Source organism: Mytilus edulis, chromosome 10, assembly GCF_963676685.1.
Source record: "Mytilus edulis chromosome 10, xbMytEdul2.2, whole genome shotgun sequence".
Classification (NCBI taxonomy): Eukaryota; Metazoa; Mollusca; class Bivalvia; order Mytilida; family Mytilidae; genus Mytilus; species Mytilus edulis.
Window position 1 is genome coordinate 66,040,543 of NC_092353.1, and position 24,138 is coordinate 66,064,680.

Below are 24,138 nucleotides of genomic sequence, written 5' to 3' on the forward strand. Positions count from 1 at the left end.
GCGTCTGTTGAGTTAACGCATAAATGTAAATATAACGGAAATTGATGAGACTGTCATCAAAATGAGATGGTTAGCTCTATAAGACCAGGTTAAATCTACCATTTTCTACATTTGAAGATGCCTGTACCAAGTCAGAAATATGACAGTTCTTGTCCATTCGTTTTTGATGCGTTTTGTTATTTGATTTTGCCAAGTGATTATGGACTTTTCGAATTGATTTTCCTCTAAGTTCAGTATTTTTGTGATTTTTCTTTTTCCCAACCGGTTTCATCGTACAGCAATTGTCGCGATGATATCTTAGTACCACCTGTAACGATTTTTGCTGCTTCTAGTTGTAAGTTTTCCAGAGATGTTTTTAAATAATTAGGTATGTTATCCCAAACAATGTCCCCATATTATAAGACTGGGCGTATGAAAGATAAATAAATAGTTTAAACTTTAACTTTCAGAATAATGCTTTTCTAGAAATAGCCTTATCAATAATCATTTTTACATGATTATTCCAGCTTCCATCTTCATTTATAATAACCCCTAAATGCTTGTGCGACTCAACTTTTTTTTATTATATTATAATTCATATACACTGGCGGGTGGTGGGGTTTATGGTGCCTTTTTGAAATGGTCATTATTTCTGTTTTGTTTGGGTTGAAATTGACAAGCCATTGTTTAGACCAATTATGTATTTTCTCAATATCTTTATTTAGCTTTTCTGCCGCTTCATATTCGTTAGCAACCACCATATAAATGAGAAATAAAATAGGACCCAAGATAGCCCCATTGGGTACCCCAGCTGAAACATGTTCGTTGTTGGACGTTTCTCCACCAATAACAACCTGTTGCCTTCTTGAGTTTAAATAGCTTTCAAACCAAAGTAACAAGTTACCATTAATTCCTATTTGTCTAAGCTTATAAAGTAAGCCTTTATGCCAAACTCGGTCGAAAGTTCGACTAATGTCGCAGAAGATTACCCTGACCTCTTTCCCTTCATCTAATGCTTTACCAATATCGTTAATAAGACATAGCAGTTGGTTTACTGTCGAATCACCAGTACTAAATGATGAAATATATGGGTCAAGTGAAATACCTATCTAATGAATCACAAAAACAGAGTAGGTGTGTTCGAATAGCTATTTTTTTACTGAAAGTACTTGACGACAGTCTTTCAAGTTGGATGATGAAAATGCATATCTTCGAAAAAAAAATTTGTGTGTGAAAACTAGGGTTTATAATCTTCAACCACTAAAAAAATCTAGTCTGCCCTTCCACGAAATATTTAATTAGAATTTTTTTTAAATGTTTATGAATTTTCGAAAATTCCAACTGACAACCGATCAGACAATAGTTTTAAGTTGAATCAATGCAGACAAGATCATTAACTGATGCTCATTAGCTAGTTGATACATTTGTCTTTTCAAATACAACTGACATATAAGGATCGTAATGGTGTAATGTGGATAAATTTATCGGTTTCCGAGAGCAAAATTGGCAGCGCATCATCCCTACAATGGCTTCCATTTCTACGATTGTGAAAATGAACTGGCGTAATGGGGAGATAATTTTGACGAAGTAGAATCCTGACTGCTCGGCAATACTTATGATGGTCAGTAAAATCAACAACGACGACAATACGCTCAAACTCATATTCTGAAGATCATCATTTTTTTTTTGAGTAACAGTTCAATCTAACATTCAGTAAAGCATAAAATAACTTTGTTATTTCAATGTTACATCTTATTCGACATATGACATATAAATGTACACCAAAAAATTTGTACTTTGTTATGATCAGCAATAACACAAGTTGATCTATATTTAGGCGTAGATGCTTAGGCAATCGAGTAGACCACGAGTAATTTGACCCAACGCGTGCCCTATATGTAATTAGGTCAACGTTTGACATAACGGTATTATTATAGTAGATACTTTGTGTAATATAGGACACGCGTGGGGGCTTAATGTGCTCATAATATAAAAATGGTTATAATCTTATCGTGTGTTGGAGGTAACAGTGACTATCAACAACTGATAAGAATAGTAGGACGTGGATGACTGATAAAAAAGTAAGTAATAAAAAGTAAAATATATACAAAATGAAAAGGAGGTGGAACATGTAACAGGAAAAAAACAGGGTTTTACCACAACAGTGCCAAAAATAGTTGTATTGTTAGAAGAAAATAAATAGTATTAACTCTGTTTGAACATCAAGAGGCTTTTCGTATATCAAGAAAATGTATTCCCTAAAATAAATAGTATTAACTCTGTTTGAACATCAAGAGGCTTTTCGTATATCAAGAAAATTTATGGGAATAAGTTTTTTTTGTTTGTTATTGGTGTTTTAATTGACTACAAATAAGCAAGGAACATAGGCTTTTTGAGTGAATTTGATCTTTTTAACTAATTCAGCTTTGCTTAGAGGTGAGTATGTATGCATCAACCTGATTTACTTAAAATAGTAAGATTAGTGTAGACTTAGTCTTTAAAAGAATCGTCTTTGATTTCTTTTTAACAAAACTTATACAATAGTGAATTTTCTTAATTATTCATCGTGACTGATATTCATCAGAAAATAGTATTGTAGGAATTCAGGTATGTTAAGTAAAGGGTGCAAAAAAAAAACAAAAAAAAAGCTTAAACAATGCTAGAAAATAAAACAAACTAAAAAAAAAAACCAAAAAAAAACCCAACAACATAACCAGTGAAAAAAAGGGGAAAGTAAAGTAAAAAGCTAAAGGGAAATGGAAATACAACTTATTTCGACCTAAGGGGTAGAATACAATGACACTTTGAATTACATGTAGTAGAACATAACTATTTTTGGCAATTTATTTTTTTTACATGTATCAAAGTAACAATATGTATAAATTTTCATAAGTACTAATATGTCAAATGAGTACAAGTGTACGCTTGATTAAATTAAAATTTTCGCTGTAGAGAAACATTGTAAATATGATATTTGTACATCGTTTTTCGTCGGTTGATCCACGTATTAATGGCTGTCGTTGTTGTGGTGTTGTCTCGTAGAAAAATTATCCATAAGTGGGTTCATTTAGACACAAAATTCATGGTTCGTGCACTGAAGTGTTTTCCTAGAGTTAAACAAATACACTGCTGTGGTAAAATGTGTTTGAATTTGTCATTTACATTTTATCGGGATTTTTTACCAAGAGTCATTTACCATACCTGTTGGCACTATTTGTTTATGTTAAAAACCATGTTTGATCTACTCTTTCAACGACATTGTAATATAAATTTACCGTACACGATTTTTCCTGTTTCATAAATTAGTATATCTAAAGGAAATCATTTTTGTTTTAGTCGTTACAAATGCGTTTTAATAATAAAATATACAACAAAACATGTGCCGAAATGTACCCTGGAATAATATTCCGATTAAAATATGCATCGTTCATATCAGAGTCGTTCATTTATGGTCAGGGTTTTTTCCAAAGTTTATGTTTAAGTCAAATCTCTGTTTCTTTCTGTTTTATATCTATTTTTATGTCATCCAGTATAAGGTCGATAAACTACTTTACATATAGTAAAATACAGCATATAAATAAGTCAACGTTAGTATCTTTAACTCTAAATGCATTTTCTCATTTTACAACTAATTAAAAAACTACTCTTGAACCCTAGTTTATAATCTCATCTTAACAACCACCGCCTCCTCCTCCTCCTCCTCCTCCGCCACCTCCGCCACCTCCACCTCCACCTCCTCCTCCCACTTCGCCCAATCCACCCCGTCCGCTGCTACTGCATGAACCGTCGCCATGACACATTTTCAAAATCAAAAAAGAAACACCAAAATACATGATACAACCAGATACTATCCATACGATTATGAGTTCCCATGCTATTGAATCATAGGAGCATTTTCCTTCTTCTAAAGCTTTTCTGAAAGAAAATTGCATCAATATATGAAACACTATTTACAAGCTAATATACAACACAAATTGCATACAATCAACAAAATGATAAATTAAAAGATAATTGAAATTATAGATAACTAGCATGATTTTCAAAGCTGTATGCGTTTGCAGTTATATATGCGGTATGAATTATGAGCCTTAGAGATTTTCCAATCAAAATTCACAATGTCGGATACTAATTTTATTTTTTCACATTTACAATTACAGTTTTTAGAGAATAATACGTTATTGTATTATTTACATTTCATTAACCAAGTGTACCGGAATCAGACAATAAAATCACAAGATGAATAATTGTTTTGTTTCAGACATATAATAAAGTGGATTATAAAATGACGGACAAATCAGCATGTGCAATACTGAGGACGTTGCTCAGTCGATATAAATCAAGAGTTAATTCTGCTTTTCGGACTCGTCCAATACGCCAGACATGCGATTCGTCCACACAAGTGACTCTCAGATGAAAAATGTTCGAAAAAGTACAAAGTTAAATAGCACAGAGAACCAAAAGTTCGAAAACGTTGCGACCAATACGGCTTTCTGTCTATGTTAAGAACATCCTTGTTATTTAGAATAATTCATACTTTTGCAAACAGTAAATTTTATTAAATTACTATTTAATAGATATACATGATTAAACTGATGTGGTGACTAACTACAGAATAAAAACGGATACATTACATAAAATAACCATAAATCATGAATGACATCAATGTTGACAAATATGTCATCACCACTGAACGATCTAAATTTGTAAATATTATTTTATAATTATTATGTTTGTTTGCGATGTTTAAATACGCAGACTCTGTTGTAACTACTCTACCGTTGTCAAATTCAAAATATTTACAAATTTAGATCGTTCAGAGCTGTTTATTTGGAATTTGTATTGACGCAATCGTTCTTGTAACATCATAACTGTCTTCACCGTTAAAGTTTTAGAATTGTGCTAGTTCATATCGCATATTATTATTTTTATTTAAAGCATATATTTAAACTCTTTGTTGTTATTAGCCATATAACCTGTGTCATTTTTCACACATTTTTAGAATGGTGCAAGCGTCTTAACTAATGTTCGGTTTGACTTTTTAGCTCACCTGTCCCGAAGGGACAAGTGAGCTTATGCCATCACTTGGCGTCCGTCGTCGTCCGTCGTCTGTCGTCGTCTGTCGTCGTCGTAAACTATTTCAAGAATTTTCTCCTCTGAAACTACTGGGCCAAATACTTTCAAACTTTAACTGAATGTTCCTTAGGGTATCTAATTTATAAATTGTATCCGAAGTTTTGATCTATCAACAAACATGGTCGCCATTGCTAAAAATAGAACATAGGGGTCAAATGCAGTTTTTGGCTTATAACTCAAAAACCAAAGCATTTAGAGCAAATCTGACATGGGATAATATTGTTAATCAGGTCAAGATCTATCTGCCCTGAAATTTGCAGATGAATCAGACAACCCGTTGTTGGGTTGCTGCCCCTGAATTGGTAATTTTAAGGAATTTTTGCTGTTTTTGGTTATTATCTTGAATATTATTATGAATAGAGATAAACTGTAACCAGGAATAATGTTCAGCAAAGTAAGATTTACAAATAAGTCAACATGACGGAAATGGTCAGTTGACCCCTTTAGGAGTTATTGCCCTTTATAGTCAATTTTTAACCATTTTTCGTAAATCTTAGTAATCTTTTACAAAAATCTTCTCCTCTGAAACTACTGGGCCAAATACTTCCAAACTTTAATTGAATGTTCCTTAGGGTATCTAGTTTGTAAATTGTATCCGAAGTTATGATCTATCAACAAACATGGTCGCCATTGCTAAAAATAGAACATAGGGGTCAAATGCAGTTTTTGGCTTATAACTCAAAAACCAAAGCATTTAGAGCAAATCTGACATGGGGTAATATTGTTTATCAGGTCAAGATCTATCTGCCCTGAAATTTTCAGATGAATCAGACAACCTGTTGTTGGGTTGCTGCCCCTAAATTGATAATTTTAAGGAAATTTTGCTGTTTTTGGTTATTATCTTGAATATTATTATAGATAGAGATAAACTGTAAACAGGAATAATGTTCAGCAAAGTAAGATTTACAAATAAGTCAACATGACGGAAATGGTCAGTTGACCCCTTTAGGAGTTATTGCCCTTTATAGTCAATTTTTAACCATTTTTCGTAAATCTTAGTAATCTTTTACAAAAATCTTCTCCTCTGAAACTACTGGGCCAAATACTTCCAAACTTTAATTGAATGTTCCTTAGGGTATCTAGTTTGTAAATTGTATCCGAAGTTATGATCTATCAACAAACATGGTCGCCATTGCTAAAAATAGAACATAGGGGTCAAATGCAGTTTTTGGCTTATAACTCAAAAACCAAAGCATTTAGAGCAAATCTGACATGGGGTAATATTGTTTATCAGGTCAAGATCTATCTGCCCTGAAATTTTCAGATGAATCAGACAACCTGTTGTTGGGTTGCTGCCCCTAAATTGATAATTTTAAGGAAATTTTGCTGTTTTTGGTTATTATCTTGAATATTATTATAGATAGAGATAAACTGTAAACAGGAATAATGTTCAGCAAAGTAAGATTTACAAATAAGTCAACATGACGGAAATGGTCAGTTGACCCCTTTAGGAGTTATTGCCCTTTATAGTCAATTTTTAACCATTTTTCGTAAATCTTAGTAATCTTTTACAAAAATCTTCTCCTCTGAAACTACTGGGCCAAATACTTCCAAACTTTAACTGAATGTTCCTTAGGGTATCTAGTTTGTAAATTGTATCCGAAGTTATGATCTATCAACAAACATGGTCGCCATTGCTAAAAATAGAACATAGGGGTCAAATGCAGTTTTTGGCTTATAACTCAAAAACCAAAGCATTTAGAGCAAATCTGACGTTGGGTAATATTGTTTATCAGGTCAATTTCTATCTGCCCTGAAATTTTCAGATGAATCAGACAACCTGTTGTTGGGTTGCTTCCCCTGAATTGATAATTTTAAGGAAATTTTGCTGTTTTTGTTTATTATCTTGAATATAATTAAAGATAGAAATAAACTGTAAACAGCAATAATGTTCAGCTAAGTAAGATCTTCAATTAAGTCAATTTGACCAAAATTGTCAATTGACCCCTTAAGGAGTTATTGCCCTTTAAAGACTTTTTTCACAATTTGTTCATCATGTTGACTTACTTTAAAAAATCTTCTCCTTTGAAACTGCTGTATCAATTTCAGCCAAACTTAGGCTAAATGAGTTTCAGAGTATCTAGTATAAATTTTATATTTTATTTCCTTGTATGTCAAGAAACATAGCTCCTATGGCTAAAATAGAACATAGGAGAAAATGATTATTTTTTTTGGCTTTTGAAGAAAATAGGACGATCCAAAAAACATTTAAATAAATTGAAAAGCCAAAATAATCATTGATGAGAGATTTAACCAAAAGAATTAAGGTGAGCGATTCAGGCTCTTGAGAGCCTCTTGTTTTATTGTATAAATTTCAAGATTGTTATAGTTTAATCTTAGTAGACTGACATTTGATTCATTTAACATCACAATCAAATTGATGAAGGATATATGTTATCCGAAATATTTATAAATAATTACATTTATAGTTTCCTTTTTTTATTGGTGTTGTTGTGAACACTTTTTAGGCGTTATTTATTATTTGCACAACATTTTCCAAAAGACCAAAAACGAGAAAAGTATAATTTAACATTACGCATTTGACTAGCAGGTCGCACAACTGATGTTCTTAAACCCTGATGACTGCCATTGGTGATACCAAATAAACGGATCACAAGATGTAACAAAATGGATCTGATTATTAAAAAGTAAAATCACAAAAATACTGCACTTTTATAGCAATTCAATTTTTTTTTCAATTCAAAGTTTTATTGCCATATAAACTACACAGTTTGTGACATACAACTACAACAAAAACAAATAAAGACAATAACTAAGTAACTCAATATATATACACAAATTCAGGTAAATATTAAAGGGTCCCCTGTCCTCAGTTCCATTGACTTTTTTATAAAGGATCCTAGTTTATTCACTTGTGTTGGTGTTGATGGGTTAAGTATATATATAACTTTGTCATTGTCAGTGAGATTATAAATGAATTACTTTCTCTGTTAATGCAATTAAAATATGTTAATCTAATATTTGAATTATGAGAACAATTTATTAAGAAATGTTTCTCATCATCTAGTACTTTGCATTTTTTGCAAAGTCTCTCTTCGCGAGGAATTTTAAAATGCCTTCCTTTTTCAATTAGTAATGTATGGTCACTGATTCTAAGTTTTGTAATTAATTTTCTAAATTCAAAGTTTGGGTTAGAGAGGTAAGGTTTGATCAATAGATTTGGCTCAAGTCCTTTATAAAAATTTAATTTACTTTTATCGTCAATAGATTTCAACTTATCCATCAACAGGTTGTTGTAATATGAGTTTATTTGGGGTTTAATATAGCTTTTAATATTTTTTATTTGTTTTAAATTATTACTGGTTTTTAGTGTATCTATATCAATGTTAGATTCAGAAAGAATATCTTTTGCAAAAGTGAACCATGAATAGGAGCCACTAGAATCCAAAGTTTTAGTTAATTGAAAAGATTCATGTAATAAGGGATTCAAATTTGAGGTGAAAGGTCTTGCTAAATACATAATAGTTTGGGTTTTTATATGACATTCAATAGGCAGTCTTCCCAATTCGTTCCTTGTACCAAAATTTGAGGCACTCTTGTTAGTGCCAAGGGTAAACTTGCAATAAACAAGATGCAAGTTTTCTATTGGAGTCTTGTCAATAAAATTAAATGGGTCCACAATTTTTCCAGAAACCAAAGCTCTTTTTTTAGCTTTGTAATATGTTATATATGAGTCCAAATATGTTATCTCAGAATTATAAAAATTAGTATATGTTTTAATAGAAAACGAAACCTTTTTTGCCTTTTTTGTTAATTCAGCTGTACTATGACTGAGATTACCATTTGATTTAATCAGCAGACCCAAGTAAGGATATTCCATAACATTCTCTGTTTTTTTGTTTTTATATACAAGTATAGATGTTTCAGGCTTTTGCTTTGTTGTTGAAAAGACCATACTTTTTGTTTTATTTATGTTCAGAGAAAGCTGCCAGTTTTCACAAAACATGGAAACTTTATTTAGACTATTGTGGAGACCCTATTTAGATTCTGATAGTAAAAGCAGATCATCAGCAAACAGGAGGGAGCCTAGTTTACTATTTATGAGCTCCAATGGACTTGAGTTGTCATCTTTCAAACCTTTAGTGATATCATTTATAAAAATATTGAACAAAGTAGGACTTAATGAGTTCCCTTGTTTCACATCTCTAGTAATGTCAAAATAGTCAGAAATGTGATCTTTATATTTTAAAAAGGATTTTGTATTTAAATATTGTTTTTTTTATTACCCTGTAAAAAGACTTTCCTACTCCCATTTTGCATAATTTATATAGAAGGGCTGTCCTCCATACAGAGTCAAATGCCTTTCTTAAGTCAATGAAGCATGCATATATTTTTCTGTTATTTTTGTGTATATATTTATTAATTAAAGATTTTAATATGAAAATACTGTCAGCAGTTCTGTGGTTTTCTCTGAAGCCAAACTGTCAGTTATTCAGCTGTTTATCCACAACTGTGATTAGTCTATTATTGAGTACAGCATTGAATATTTTAGGAAGATTGCTGATTAAAGATATACCTCTGTAATTATTGGGATCAGATTTGTCTCCCTTTTTATGAAGTGCTATTATATATGAGTCCTTCCATGATTTTGGGTATATACCCGTTTATAGAATTAAATTAAATATTTGAACAATTGACTTAATTTTTACTTGATTTGAGGTTTTAATTATTTCATTTATAATTCTATCTGGTCCAGCAGACTTTTGAAGTTTTAGTCCTCTGATTACCTTATTTACTTCTGAACAAGATATTGGAGCATCTGTTTCAGCTTTGAAATCTATATTATTTTCTAATAGCTTTAATTGTGATTCAATGTCTATCATAAAAGCATTATTTATAGATGAAGGTTTACCTTGATCTTGAAAATGCTTTATTAAAACTTCTTCATCTTTTTATACCTCTGGTATTTCATCTTTTTCGTTTTATTCTTAAGAGATTTTAAAATTTTCCAATATTCCTTTGGATTTTGATTGATATAATCACTTAAACAATTATAAAGTTTTTGTTTATATTCATACTTTTTCTGTTTAACCATTTTCTTTAAGTTTTTTTTTAACCCAAAAACTTTTTGCTTTAAACTATTATTATTTGGATTATTCCTTATTTTTTTCCTATTTTATTTATTTGACGCTTGGTTTCATATATAACATTGTCTGACCAAGCTTGTTTAAATTTCTTTTTCTTTTTCCACCTCTTAGTTTTTGGAGTTGCTTTACAAGACAGGCTTGAAATATTATCTAAAATTTTTGTCAATTTTTCTGTAGCCTCATCAACACCAACCTGATTTTCCTCGTAATTAACCATTTCAAACTCTATTATCTCATTCTTTACATTTTCAGTCAATAAAGCATCAATAAGTTTAAGTTTAGAATTTTCTGACCATTTATAAGATTTAATCCAGTGCCACCCTTTTCCCTCAAGGCCAATTTCTTTATCTATATTTATAGAGCACTTCATATATAAAGTAATTTGAAAATGATAATAGCGCTAAACCTCTCACATTGTACAACATTCTCATCAACTTCAGCCTTCAACAATGAGCAAACAGCAAGAACAAACTTATTACCAAAAGTAAAACAACAAACCTGCGAAAATGGTATACCGCAAATATTAGGTGCAAAAATATGAACACCATATCCGGATAGATATTTGTTTATACATTGCCAAATTAACGGATCACAAGATGTTACAAAATGGATCTTATAATTAATCTATTATCAAACAGAAAACGATAATTCAAAACAATTCTGATGGTGTACCACAAACACGAGAACTTGTTTATATATTGTCATTTTATATATATATATATAATTTGTAGGATCCTTTACTATAGATTATTTAGCTGATATGTAAGAAAAAAGTAAAAATACAAAAATATTGAGGAAAATTCAAAAAGGAAAGTCCCAAATCAAATGGCAAATTCAAAAGTTCAAACACATCAAACGAATGGATAACAACTGTCATATTCCTGACTTGGTACAGGCATTTTCTTATGTAGGAAATGGTGGATCGAACCTGGTTTTATAGCTAGCTAAACCTCTCACTTGTATGACAGTCGCATCAAATTCCATTACATTGTCAACGATGTGTCAACAAAACAAACAGACACAATAGGTAAAAATGTCAAAAATAGGGGTACAGCAGTCAACATTGTATTATCATCTTAATCACTATAAAAACAACAAATGTAACGAAGAAGCACAAAAAGGCATACATCAAATTTAACATTCTCATTTTGCTTACATTATACGATTTTATTTATCTATGTAAAGTCCGCCCATAAAGGATGGAACGAGTCTAAATTGAAAACTACGTTCAAACCTATGATTGCGTTGAATAAAAACCGCAATTTTTATACGTGTGCATGTAAAACAAATTTCGTTGTAGAAGGGTCTAAAAACAGCACAAACAACATTTTCCAAAAGACCAAAAAAGTGAAAAAGTATATTTAAACAAAACGCATTTGACTAACAGGTCGAACAATTGATGTTCTTTAACCCTGCTGACTGCCATTGGCGATTGCCAAATAAAATTGATCACAAGATGTAACAAAATGGATCTTATTATAAATTCAATACTAAACAGAAAACAATTAACTTGTGGCCACGATGTTATGCCACAAACATAAGGTGTTAATATTTTTTTGTACACCAGATCCGGATTTCGACAATAAATGTCTCTTCAGTGATGTTAGGGATCGAAACGGTATTTGGAAGGCCATATAAAATGTACCCTCATTTTTAGATAGATTCGTGAATTTTAAGAGTCAATATAGGATGAACGGATCATATAAACCGGAGGAGAAAATATGATACAAGCCCAAACGAAAAAATATAAACGAGTCTAAATTGAAAACTACGTTCAAATCTATGATTGCGTTGGATAAAAACCAGAATTTTTATACGTGTGCATGTAAACAAATTTCGTAGTAGAAGGGTCTAAATACATCACAAACATCATTTTCCAAAAGACCAAAAAAGTGAAGAAGTATATTTAAACAACTGATGTTCTTTAACCCTGCTGACTGCCATTGGCGATTGCCAAATAAAATTATATATGAGACAACTCTCCACAAGTGACCAAATAACACAGAAATTAACACCAATAGTCTTCAGCCTTCAACAATGAGCAAAAACAATATTGCATACTGTCTATTTTGATAATTTGTACAGTGAGACTGACTGAATTCTGACAAAACATTTCAACTGATTTAGTGTCAGATAAAAGATCCAGTGATAGGGGAACAAAGGAGTCAACCCAAATTTCTACCGTAAACAGCAAGAATTAAATGGTCGAAATCAGCAAGTACTAAATGATCCAATATATTATCCCTAAGGAGTGCTTTTTTAAATTAAAAAGTATGATAGAGCAGACTTTGATTGTAATATATCTTGTAATTATTGTAAAGATATATAAATGTATAATATAGCTTTTTTTAAATTGTTTCATATTCTTTATATTTTCATCAATTTTGAATTCTTGATTTACCTTAGATCACCTAAGTGCATCCTTAAATTATTTGACGAGTATACTTAGTAAATAAATGTTACTTTGTTATTCTTAATTTGAGAGCTATGTTTTTTCTGAAAAAAAGAGAGACGAAAGATACCAGAGGGACATGCAAACCTATAAGCCGAAAATACACAATGACTTTAAAATAAAAAGACAAACGGACGAACAACAGTACACAAAAAAAAATAGACTAAGCAACACGAAAAATTGCAAGTGATCTCATGTGCTCCGAAAGGGTTAACATATCCTGCTCTACATCGTGTTGCTCATGTAATACAAACCCGGTAGTAAGTTTAATTCGGTAAGTCACGTACGTTCATGTATTCAGTTTTGAGTTGTTTAGTGGAGAGACCTCGTTAAATTTGCATCTTGTCACGAAGGTATTAACCTGTGGGATTTCATGATTAACGAATACAGTACGAACATATATACTAGAAATAAATCCATACTTGTATTCCTGTACCATGAATTTCAATCCTCCTTCAAAGTCATCAGATAAAAAATAGTCTTCCTTTGCTTTTTTGTATATGCCAGTTATGCACTTTTCATTCAAAACCTTGAAAGCAGCTTCACCAGCTGATGTATATATCTACAGAACAACATGAATCATCGTCATGTCAAATATGATATTTGCTAGTAAACAAGTTCATTGCAGCAATATTTACCAGAAGTTTTTAAAATTCAAAAATGTTGCTATATTTTGATTTATGCTTAAGATATCCGCTCTGGTCGTCAAGGCTATGCTTTAGTTGCATCTTGAAAATGTAAACATAGCCAAATATCCTTTTTTCACATTTCCAAGTGACGTAACCGTTTGTCGTTATCTTAAAAAAATGATAAAGGTCGACAAACTTTGTTATTCTAGAGGTTATTAAAAAACAAAAACAGACAACAGTAATGACTTTGAAAAGATGCCAAAATCTTGCTTCTTTTAAAAAGCGGTAAACTACTGTTGCCTTAATTTTTCTCATTGCTAGTAATATGTTGAATAATAAAGCTAGATCCTCCTGAAGGCAGTTATTATAATTTAAGATATTGATAGTAGCAGTCATGAAATCGAAAGTCGCGAGTACTCTCAGATCTGTTCATTGTGTCTTTTTGTGTCGGGATGTATAAGTACCCGGCCTCGTCCACTTGTATTTTTTTCATCTGATGAGTTAAGCCTTTTTCAACTGGTTTTTATAGTTTGTTCTTATGTTGTACTGTTATACCACTGTTCCAGGTTAGAGGGATAGTTGGGATCCCGCTAACATGTTTAACCCCGCCACATTATTTGTGTATGTGCCTGTTCCAAGTCAGGAGCCTGTAATTCAGTGGTTGTCGTTTGTTTATGTGTTACATACTTGTTTTTCGTTCATTTTTTATATAAATAAGACCGTTAGTTTTCTCGTTTGAATTGTTTTACATTGTCTTAAAGGGGCCTTTTATAGCTGACTATGCGGTATGGTCTTTGTTCAATTTGTTGAAGGCCGTACGGTGACCTATAGTTGTTAATGTCTGTCATTTTCGGTCTCTTGTGGACAGTTGTCTCATTGGCAAGCATACCACATCTTCTTTTTTATATTACATTTCAAACTATTGTTTTGAAAGTACCGCATTACATGATAGATATGGAAGAGGAACTTCTGTATCTGCTGGCCTCTAAGTCAGGTTGTTGATAAGTATAAAACTAATGACATGCTTTATTGCCGAAGACACAATCATGTTCAAATGAAGTCAACGTAAGAAATTATAAGCCAGCATACAGCCTTTATCAATGATAAAAACCAAAACCATGTAAGGCGTGTTTTTCTTAACCCCTTGTTTGCTGAATAGTATATATGTTTTTCAGGGATGGGCACGACTACTGACAAATTTAATCGATTAATAATCGATTACATGAAGGATTTTTGTGCAATCGATTAATAATCGATTACTCAAATTTTAGTATGTAATCGATAACAATCGATTACTTTATCAAAAGTAATTACATTACTTTTCGATTACTGTCAATTACATACTTCAACATTTCAACAAAAAATAACATTGAGTAAAACACAATTATATTGCTCAACATTTGTATATATAGTTGAAATTAAGATCTTTACCTAATGCATCATTCAAAGCATTGTTTCTAAATTATAAGTTAATAGCTGCTTTTTAGATCAAATCTCTTGATGAAAATTAGAAATATTTAAAAAATCTTGTAATTTTGACTTTCAACATATATGAAAGATGTCATCGCATTGCAATAATCACTTATTCATAACTAATTATTTTCAAAAAAATAGCTTTCTTACTTACACGTTAGCTTTTTTGTTTTTACTCTTTAAAAAAAAATATTTTAGCATAGTTAATTACAATGTTTAAGGAAATATAAAAAAAGGAGAATAATTAATTAGTTCAGCTAATTTTTAAGATCAAAATTTATTTTTATAATGACATGCATGTTTTAAAACTTTTGTTTGGATAACCACCCTAATTACATATTATTTAACTGCCACTGGAGTACAATTTATAACCTGGGGCTAAATATTGTAAATTTCCTTCTTTATTAGACATAAGATAATTGAAATAAAAACAAAGTATGTTTGTTATTGATAAGAAGACTATGATCATCTCATTGGTAAAGGCAAGAATGTTGTTAACTTCTCCAATCAAATTATATACAAAATATATTTATAGTGTCAAAGGGATACATGTATCTATTTCTAAAAAGAATTGCTATGCATTGCCATCGGTTCATTGTTAAAAGGATTTTGTGTTCTTTTTAAATTTAATTTATATACATGTATATTTATCATAACATTTAAGAAATCAACTGTTAATGTATTCTTAGCTTTAATTTCAACTCTGATTGAAAATGATGTTTTCAGGAAATTTAATACAAATAAGCTTACTACTTTTAAAAAATGTAGTACAGAACTGAACGAAAGACAGACACATTTCTTATTTAAGATCTATTTTATTTTTTCAAATCTATTTTCTTATTTAAATATTAAAGCTCTTGAATTATTGACAAGCACATACATCCATTTGTTTCAAAAGCTAGATATAAAGTAAATTTAGGTAGGGGAGGGATCTGGTTACTCATAATGCAGCTAGAGACAATAGATAGAAATAAGGCAGTTGCTTAAGTATTGTTAATCCATAATATTTTACCTGTACTACAAAGTGATAACATACATATTTTCCTCTGAAATAGGTTATTTTTCATCAAACTATTTTACTAAAGTAATCGAAATGTAATCGAAAAGTAATCGATGATTACATCCAAATTTTTGCTGTAATCGATTAAATTACGATTACATGTAATCGAAAATGTATTCGATTACAGATTACTGTCGATTACTTGAAAAAATGTAATCAATTACAATCAATTACGATTACAGATAACGATTACCCCATCCCTGATGTTTTTATTGTTGCTTGTCTTTTTGTCAATCTTGCTTTTGACTAAAGTGTTGCCTGTTTTAAAACAATAAACGATAGGTCTTAGTTATACATGAAATAGGCAAATTTCGATATAGTATTGTTCAAATGAAGAACTTTGTATTAACTTTTGATAAACTGTTTAACAAATACAAAATGTTTTTCGAGAAAATCTTATTTTTTTTAACTTTGCTGGATCATTGGAATTTACTAAGATATATACTTCCATAAAGGAATGTTACTTGTTTTTTATAGTTGTTAAACAGTTTTCTTTGTCTTCTATTTGATAGATCATTTTTTTCCATTTTTATTTTAAAATATGTTGGGGTTAAGTGTTCTTTTAATATACATAAAACGTTCTTGATTGTTAAAACAAAATGTACGCATTTATCACAACCTACAGCATTCTCGGTGAAACGTTTGTTTTATTTCGGAAAAAAAATACACAAGATATAAACTATTTGTTACCAATATACAAAAAAGTGTGACATTGTTATGTTTTAACCCTAATATAATCTTTTATAATTTACATAAAAAAAAACAATTGGTAAAATATGGTATGGATTTTCACATCTTTGAAGGCCATGAGTTAAACAGTTGTTGTTTTGCATTTTCGTTTTTTTACCTTAACCGTCAGTCGATTGCTGTCTGAGTGAAGTTCGTAACAATTCTGTTTCTTGTAATAGATGATAGATACATACATCATCCAATCAACTATCATAAAAAGTCCTCCTTTTTACGTTTATGTTCAAGTTGACGACTCCGACTTACTAATTTTATTACCTGCCTATCGTATCGAGAAAGAAATATAACAACATTATTTCCACAAGATCCAGTTTCAAAGTTCCACTCGTATTTCCTCAGACTGGTTGCAAAAGTCTTTGCTTGACTTGTTCCCTTACTGAAACAAAATATAAATTTTAAATTAGAAAAAACACTGTAGATTTGCACTAAATTTCTCTACTGACTTCCATTTCTGTTCAACCCTGTAGGTAAACAATTAAGTGTATTCAGCATTATGTTGAATAGTTGATGACAACTGGCTTTTAGTATAAATATTAATGGTTTACATAAGACCGATAATTTACATCTGTATAAAATACATGCTATGACGTTAGACATATTTATTTTGGGAAAAATCTTGGCTAAAATCTTATAGCTTGTAAACGATAGCTGAAAAAGGAAGATTCTTTTTTCATTTTTTAAAGTTTGGCACGTAAAGTGTTTCGTTTGCAATACTCACAGACCTACGTTTTACAAACATTTGAATGGTGTTATTAGTTGAAATACTACTTCTTTTATTTTCGTACCTTTGGAACCAAAACAGTTGTGTTATCATAAACTCCTCTTTGTAAAAGGATTTGAAAAATAATTCTTGTGTAACAACTTATTGAAGTCAGAACAGAACTATCAGTGACGCTAAAATAACAACGATATTATAATATAAGATCGATATTCGGCAACATCAAAATTACAGTTTAAAGAAGCCTGTATATATCTTCCACCTCATTTAGAAGTTTTGTATAAAATTGATAAAATACAAAAACAATATTTATTATAGTTTTTGGTTAAAGAGCGAAAAATGGCGAAACATTTTCATATAAGAGCAATCTTAATCTACTTCAGTGTCATCAAGGGTGATAACTCTAGACCTATAAAAGTCTATGACGACTTCAGCCAAGATGTTTTTTATATATCTTGTCCTGCTTGAGCACTTTCTACTACACCTTATGTGGAAAACATAGAAATGAATAAATTTCGTCGCCTTTGTAAGGGCAATGACAATTGTGACATTTTCATAATAATAATTACCTCTGTTCTGCATGCATGAAAGTTGTATTTTAAGGACAAGGGATAAAATTTTACATTTTTGTATAAATACCTGGGTCCTATATCTTTATGTAAATTTTCTAGACCCTCGTCAATAAATGAAGTTAAAACCCTTTATTGACTTTTTAATTGTATAATATATTAATTCTAATACCTTGTATATATGATGAGTTTATTAATTACCATTTCACATATAAATCAAACATAGAGTGAGTTTAATTGAAATGTCTTTACGTTGTGAATAATCGATATTTTGTTCATATGCAAGTTGGTTTTCAAAACTATCATTTTCTCGTTTATATTATGATCATATATGATATATATTTTATGAAATGAACTATAAAATTTTAACGAACGCAACCTATGTATTACTGGTAAATTATTAAACCAGAGATATCGTTACCATAAATTACTTAAAACATTTACTAAATTTTTCCATAGATATAAAGATTTGGTTTTGAAGTTTGGTTGTACCTGTAGAAAACTTATTTCAAACGGATAGCACATCCTCATTTTTACGGAAATGTTGTTAACCGTGCCCGGAAATTTAAAAATGATCCATGTAAACTTGTCGCTCCTTTAAATAAACTTATTCTAAAAGGTTACCTATTCAACACTGTAGTAAGATCGTTGAATATTGTTTTTATTGGTATAAATATTGATTTTGTTATCAGTAAATTAAAAGCTAACTAAATATTACTAGTATGTTATATACATATATATATATTCATGGATCTACAATCTGTCGATACCTGTAACTTGGCATTGCACAAGGTCATGTTTTTTCTCTGGCTGTTTATGGCGTCTTTACACTAAATCAATTGGATGTTGGATGTGTACGGATTGATTGTTTAGTCTTAGATGTATGATTTTTTATTAGTTGTCAATGGCTTTGAACTAGCTGTCAGATAACTGCGAGTACTCTCAGATCTGTTCATTGCGTCTTTTTGTGTCGGGATGTACAAGTACCCGGCCACGTCTACTTGTATTTTTGTCCATCTGATGAGTTAAGCCTTTTTAAACTGATTTTTATAGTTCGTTCTTATGTTGTACTGTTATGCCAATGTCCTAGGTTAGGGGAGGGTTGGGATCCCGCTAACATGTTTAACCCCGCCACATTATTTATGTATGTGCCTGTCCCAAGTCAGGAGCCTGTAATTCAGTGGTTGTCGTTTGTTTATGTGTTACATATTTGTTTTTCGTTCATTTTTTTACATAAATAAGGCCGTTAGGTTTCTCGTTTGAATTGTTTTACATTGTCTTATCGGGGCCTATTATATCTGACTATGCGGTATGGGCTTTGCTCATTGTTAAAGGCCGTACTGTGACCTATAGTTGTTAATGTCTGTGTCATTTTGGTCTTTTGTGGATAGTTGTCTCATTGGCAATCATACCACATCTTCTTTTTTATATAAAAAGTCTAAAGTTGAAATAACACTACAGATATGAAATCTTCAATTTATTATCAATGATATCAAGTCAAATATTCTTTCGGGCATTATGAAAAATAACTATCCAATGACAATTTAGGCCAGACGAGCTAATATATAGATATGCTTAGACTGCCTACGAAAAAATTAATTAGCACAGAACAAACGACGATATGTTTCAACCCTCAGGTTATAATTCGGCTTTCAGTAACGAGAAAATTCTTATTAGTAAGCTTACTCACGACAGTACAGCAAGGTTTAAGATTTATGTAATAGGAGAAAACAAAAACAATAATAACTAATGTAACATAACTAGATCAAACTTTGCATCTATACTACTGACGGAAGAGACCGATTTCATTGAGCTGCAACTCCTTTGAAACCATAAACAGTCGGAAATATTTTTGATGTGACGTATAAATGTAGTGTTTATGTTTGGCTTATAAATATCTTGATCTGAGCGTCACTGATTAGTCTTATGTAGACGAAACGCGCGTCTGGCATACTAAATTATAATCCTGGTACCTTTGATAACTATTTACACCACTGGGTCGATGCCACTGCTGGTGGACGTCTCGTCCCCAAGGGTATCACCAGCCCAGTAGCCAACATTTCGGTGTTGACATGGATATCAATTATATGGTCATTTTTATAAATTTCTTGTTACAAAATTTTGAATTTTTCGAAAAAAAAAAAAAAAAATTCGTATCCCAGGAATAGATTACCTGAGCCGTATTTGGCACAACCTTTTGGAATTTTGGGTTCTCAATGCTCTTCAATTTTGTACTTGTAGGGCTTTATAACTATTTTGATCTGGGCGTCACTGATGAGTCTTATGTAGACGAAACGCGCGTCGGGAGTACTAAATTATAACCCTGGTACCTTCGATAACTATTATACATCCTAGATTTGTCTTTGGAACTATCTTTTTTCCTAAAAAAAAACGCATTTTTTTTAGAAATATCCGAATTCGGTCACTTTTGCGCACAGTCGACGTACTCCCTACGATTTCTGTTTGTTTTCACACATAGTTTTGGTATCAATGATGGGGTGTAGTGGTTGGAACCCCCCTTTGTTGACGATTTATGGATTTAAAAGGGGACATACAGTTGAAACTCTTCCATTTAAAAATAGCTGGAGTCGCCCCTGCACTTGCCTATGAACTGTACCGCGATTTCGTAGGCATCTTCTAGTATAGATAATGCGAACTATTGATCACTTGACACAATGAAAATAATGGTGAGAACTAGTATTAATTAACGACGTACGAAGAAAAACATTCCTTGGTTTAAAACATCCCCGAAAATATTCTTGTTAGACCCTTGTTTTTTATAAATCATAAAGGAGGGAAAAATACCAAAACATAAAATAAAACACATTACCCCGAATTCATTCTGTTAACTATTGCTAATGAAATTCTGTATTTGCGCACATTACGGCAAATAGTTTTAGGTGGTTCAACAACAAAAAGCATCTCATCAATTTCATCAGCTGAAATGAACAAAACAAAAATTACGATTGTATACGATTGTATTCTATTGCAATTATCTATTTTTCATATTTAGATATATTTTTACTTCTTTAAAATTTAAAATGAGAAAAAGCAGTTTTACACGTTATTATTAAACGTTTAAAGGTTAAGCATACGTTTATCTCAATGCATATAAATTATTTTTTTTAGAGAAACTTTTAAATGTTGTGAAAATATATTAATTTTAGCCATGATTATGTATGTCATTTTATATTCTTTTTGGTGTATTTAAATGGGTTTTGATGGTTGCAAACTCAATCGGAAATTTGAATTGAGATGATAACCATATGTTGAGGGAAAGATTAGAAATTGGCAAAAAGGGGACGGGTGGGGGTAAACAATTTATTGGGGGGGGGGGGGGTAATTTTCTTCAAGATTTCTTATTTCAAATCGTATAACCGTTCTTTGACTACGGTTATTCTGTGTCAGAAACCTAAGAATAATGTGTCCAATTTGGTCCCAACTGTTCAGGGTTGTACCTATACGGTCGTATCCAGCTTCGCTTTAGGAAGCAATTTTATTGGAATTATTTTCAAGTTCTGTTATTTAATTATTTTTTAATCCCCATTTATGCAAATATTTTTTCGGTCTGTGCGTCTGTTTGTTGGTTCGTTCGTCCCTCTGTCTCGCTTCAAGTTTTTCAGGTTAAAGTTGTTTAAGTTTTGACCCCAATTTTCACGGTCAACTAAACATAGAAAATGATCGTGCAAGTTGGGCATCATTCATGAACTATGGACACATTGTTTATGTATAATTACATCTTTTGTTCTGCGCACAATGCTGGCGGGATATCTGGTCCGATCGAAAAGGTCGAACATTAAAAAAACTGGCGTCAATACACGGACTAACAAATAATCTTAAAATTGTGCACATATGTCGGTACCAATTTTCTAATATATGAGTTTTTAAATATCAAGTCTAATTTTAAATAGTTGTGATATATTTTCTAGACTTCTTAAAAATTACCAGATACATTGTCCTCTCCTTTAAAAGGACCATTTATATTTATATATTTTGTCTGCTCTATGCATTGATCCTTCACATCAAAATAATTACCTGCTGTACTGTTCAGTATTTGACAAGGGTCACAAATCCATGAATATTTACAATGTCGTCCACACAGTCCACTTGCATTATGTGGCCTTGGCATTTTCCCTGCATCATATCCAACAAGACACTCCGGAGAAGCACAGAATGAACTATTAGTATGTCGAACAAGAAGATACCAAATCAGTAAAGGAAAAATGTAATGAAACTCATACCACGTTTTTTTCTTATGACAGAATCCTCGAGAGTTTATGTAATTTTGTTTAAATAAATCCATTTAAAAACTTTGTAAATGATTACTCGCTATTGTCACATTGGATACATCTGTAGAGTTATATACAAAATAGTTCCAACCAGTGCAGTTGCTAATTTTATATATACATTTGGGAGTACGTGTATTTTGCAATTTTAAATACACAAACGTGTAAATAAACACAATTTTATTTTTAATACGCAAAAAGTAGTCGACCTTGAAATCTGTTCCGCGTGATTTGCAATAGATATCTATATCATGTACAACCATCTTAAACTGTAAACAAACTGCAGAAGTATCAGACACAGTAAATTTACAGTAGTGTATATTTTTTTATGTTTTATTTATAAAAATTTATACAATACGGGTACATTTGATTTGTGTACGTGTAATACACATTTTCCAAAAGTAATTCAGATAACTATTTTATAACACAAAAGGTATTTATCCTTAAAGGTGTTTATAGTTACATGTATTATCGTTCCGGGTGCGTTTTTAAATGTTAAACAGACTTTCCTAATTATTGTTCTGAAGGGGAATATCTCTACCAGCATTTCAAAAGGTTTATTTATTACACAAATCATATTTTTTATTTGCTTTTATTCTTATTTAGCCCTTATAATTATAATTGCAAAACAAAATGAAGAAAAAAAATTGAATAACCAACGACAACAAAATTTAGACAAAAAATAAATACCTATTACACAGATTGTCAATTTAAGATGTTTGTTATAATCAGGTTCTTTTCCTATGAGAACAAACGATGTGCCTCTCCTTGCCAACCTCTATTTATTTTCATACGAACCGGAGTTCCTTCAGACATTTGTCAAAAACAAAAAGGCCTAGTTATTTAATTTCACATTAAGATATATTGATGATTTTTGTTCAATTAACAATCCGAACTTTTCTGATTAGGTTCCATTAATATATTCCCCAATAGAAAAAAGTAAAATCACGAAAATACTTAACTCAGAGGAAACTCAATTCGGAAAGTCCATAATCACATGGCAAAATCAAATAACAAAACGCATCAAAAATGAATGGACAAGAACTGTCATATTCCTGACTTGGTACAGGCACTTCAAATGTAGAAAATGGTGGATTGAACCTGGTGTTATAGCTAGTTAAACCTCTCACTTGTATGACAGTCGCATCAAATTCCATGATATTGTCACCGATGCGTGAACAAAACAAACAGACACGATAGGTAAAAATGTCAAAAATAGGGGTACAGCGGTACGTCTAAACACCGCTCAGGACCTCCTGAGTGCACTCAGGACATACAAAGTGCACTCAGGACATGAAATATATGTTTTAGTGGGTGGTGAAGTTATGCATTCGATAGATAATTTAATACTTCATCTTATAGTTTTTGTTTCGGTAAAATCAATTTAATATTTAAGAAGTTATTTGAGTTTTCATCGGCACGCGCCGTTTTTATGAAATATGTCAGGCATGACCGATGATTATATTATCATGTTGATCTTTAATAATTAGAAGTGATTAGTGATGGGTCTAACCTCATACATGTAAGCTTGGCAAACAAACAAAACCAAGATGTCTTTTGAAAAATATAGAACAAAGAAGATATATTGTTTTGGAAAAAAATGTTAAATAAACCTTTCGTTTTGTTTGTAATAATTGAAGCCAGTTGAGAAATATGAGAAATCTACATATAGTTTGAGATTGAGCAAGGTATATTAACTTAATAGATAAAAAAATATATCATAAATATTTTCTTTGTATAGATTTTCGAATTTTATATAATTTTTTTTTCAATACTAAGTGTGTTAGTTATATTAATTTAAAAATCAAGATGAATAATTCTTTCGTATTTTCATATCTCTAGATATACTACAATAGACTTTAATTGCATTGTTCCATAGTGAAAAAAAAAGAATATATTATTTACTTTTAAGCTAACAGTTAATCACAAAAAGTAGCGTTGATTTTTTTGTTATCAAATTTCGTTCAATATACGGAAAAGTTTT

General features: G+C 31.1%; 1 protein-coding gene across 1 annotated transcript; it reads right to left on the reverse strand.

Annotated features, from left to right (window-relative positions):
• Positions 1–3,650: 3,650 nt before the first annotated feature.
• On the reverse strand, positions 3,651–22,360 carry LOC139492911 (uncharacterized). The gene is made up of 5 exons (XM_071281061.1): positions 21,904–22,360; positions 20,699–20,807; positions 16,840–16,957; positions 13,095–13,234; positions 3,651–3,894 (listed from the first exon to the last, which is right to left on the reverse strand). The coding sequence occupies exons 1-5, from the start codon at positions 22,169–22,171 to the stop codon at positions 3,651–3,653; spliced, it is 879 nt and encodes a 292-aa protein (XP_071137162.1). The 5' UTR covers positions 22,172–22,360.
• Positions 22,361–24,138: the final 1,778 nt, after the last annotated feature.

Excerpts from the sequence above, each read along its gene's own strand:
- LOC139492911 (XM_071281061.1), bottom strand. The coding sequence starts at position 22,171 with ATGGATTTATTTAAACAAAATTACATAAACTCTCGAGGATTCTGTCAT. Across the intron at positions 16,958-20,698 it reads GTTAACAGAATGAATTCGGG|TAAGGGAACAAGTCAAGCAA; the intron begins GTAATGTGTTTT and ends ATTTTGTTTCAG. Across the intron at positions 3,895-13,094 it reads TTCATGGTACAGGAATACAA|AAAAGCTTTAGAAGAAGGAA; the intron begins GTATGGATTTAT and ends ATTTTCTTTCAG.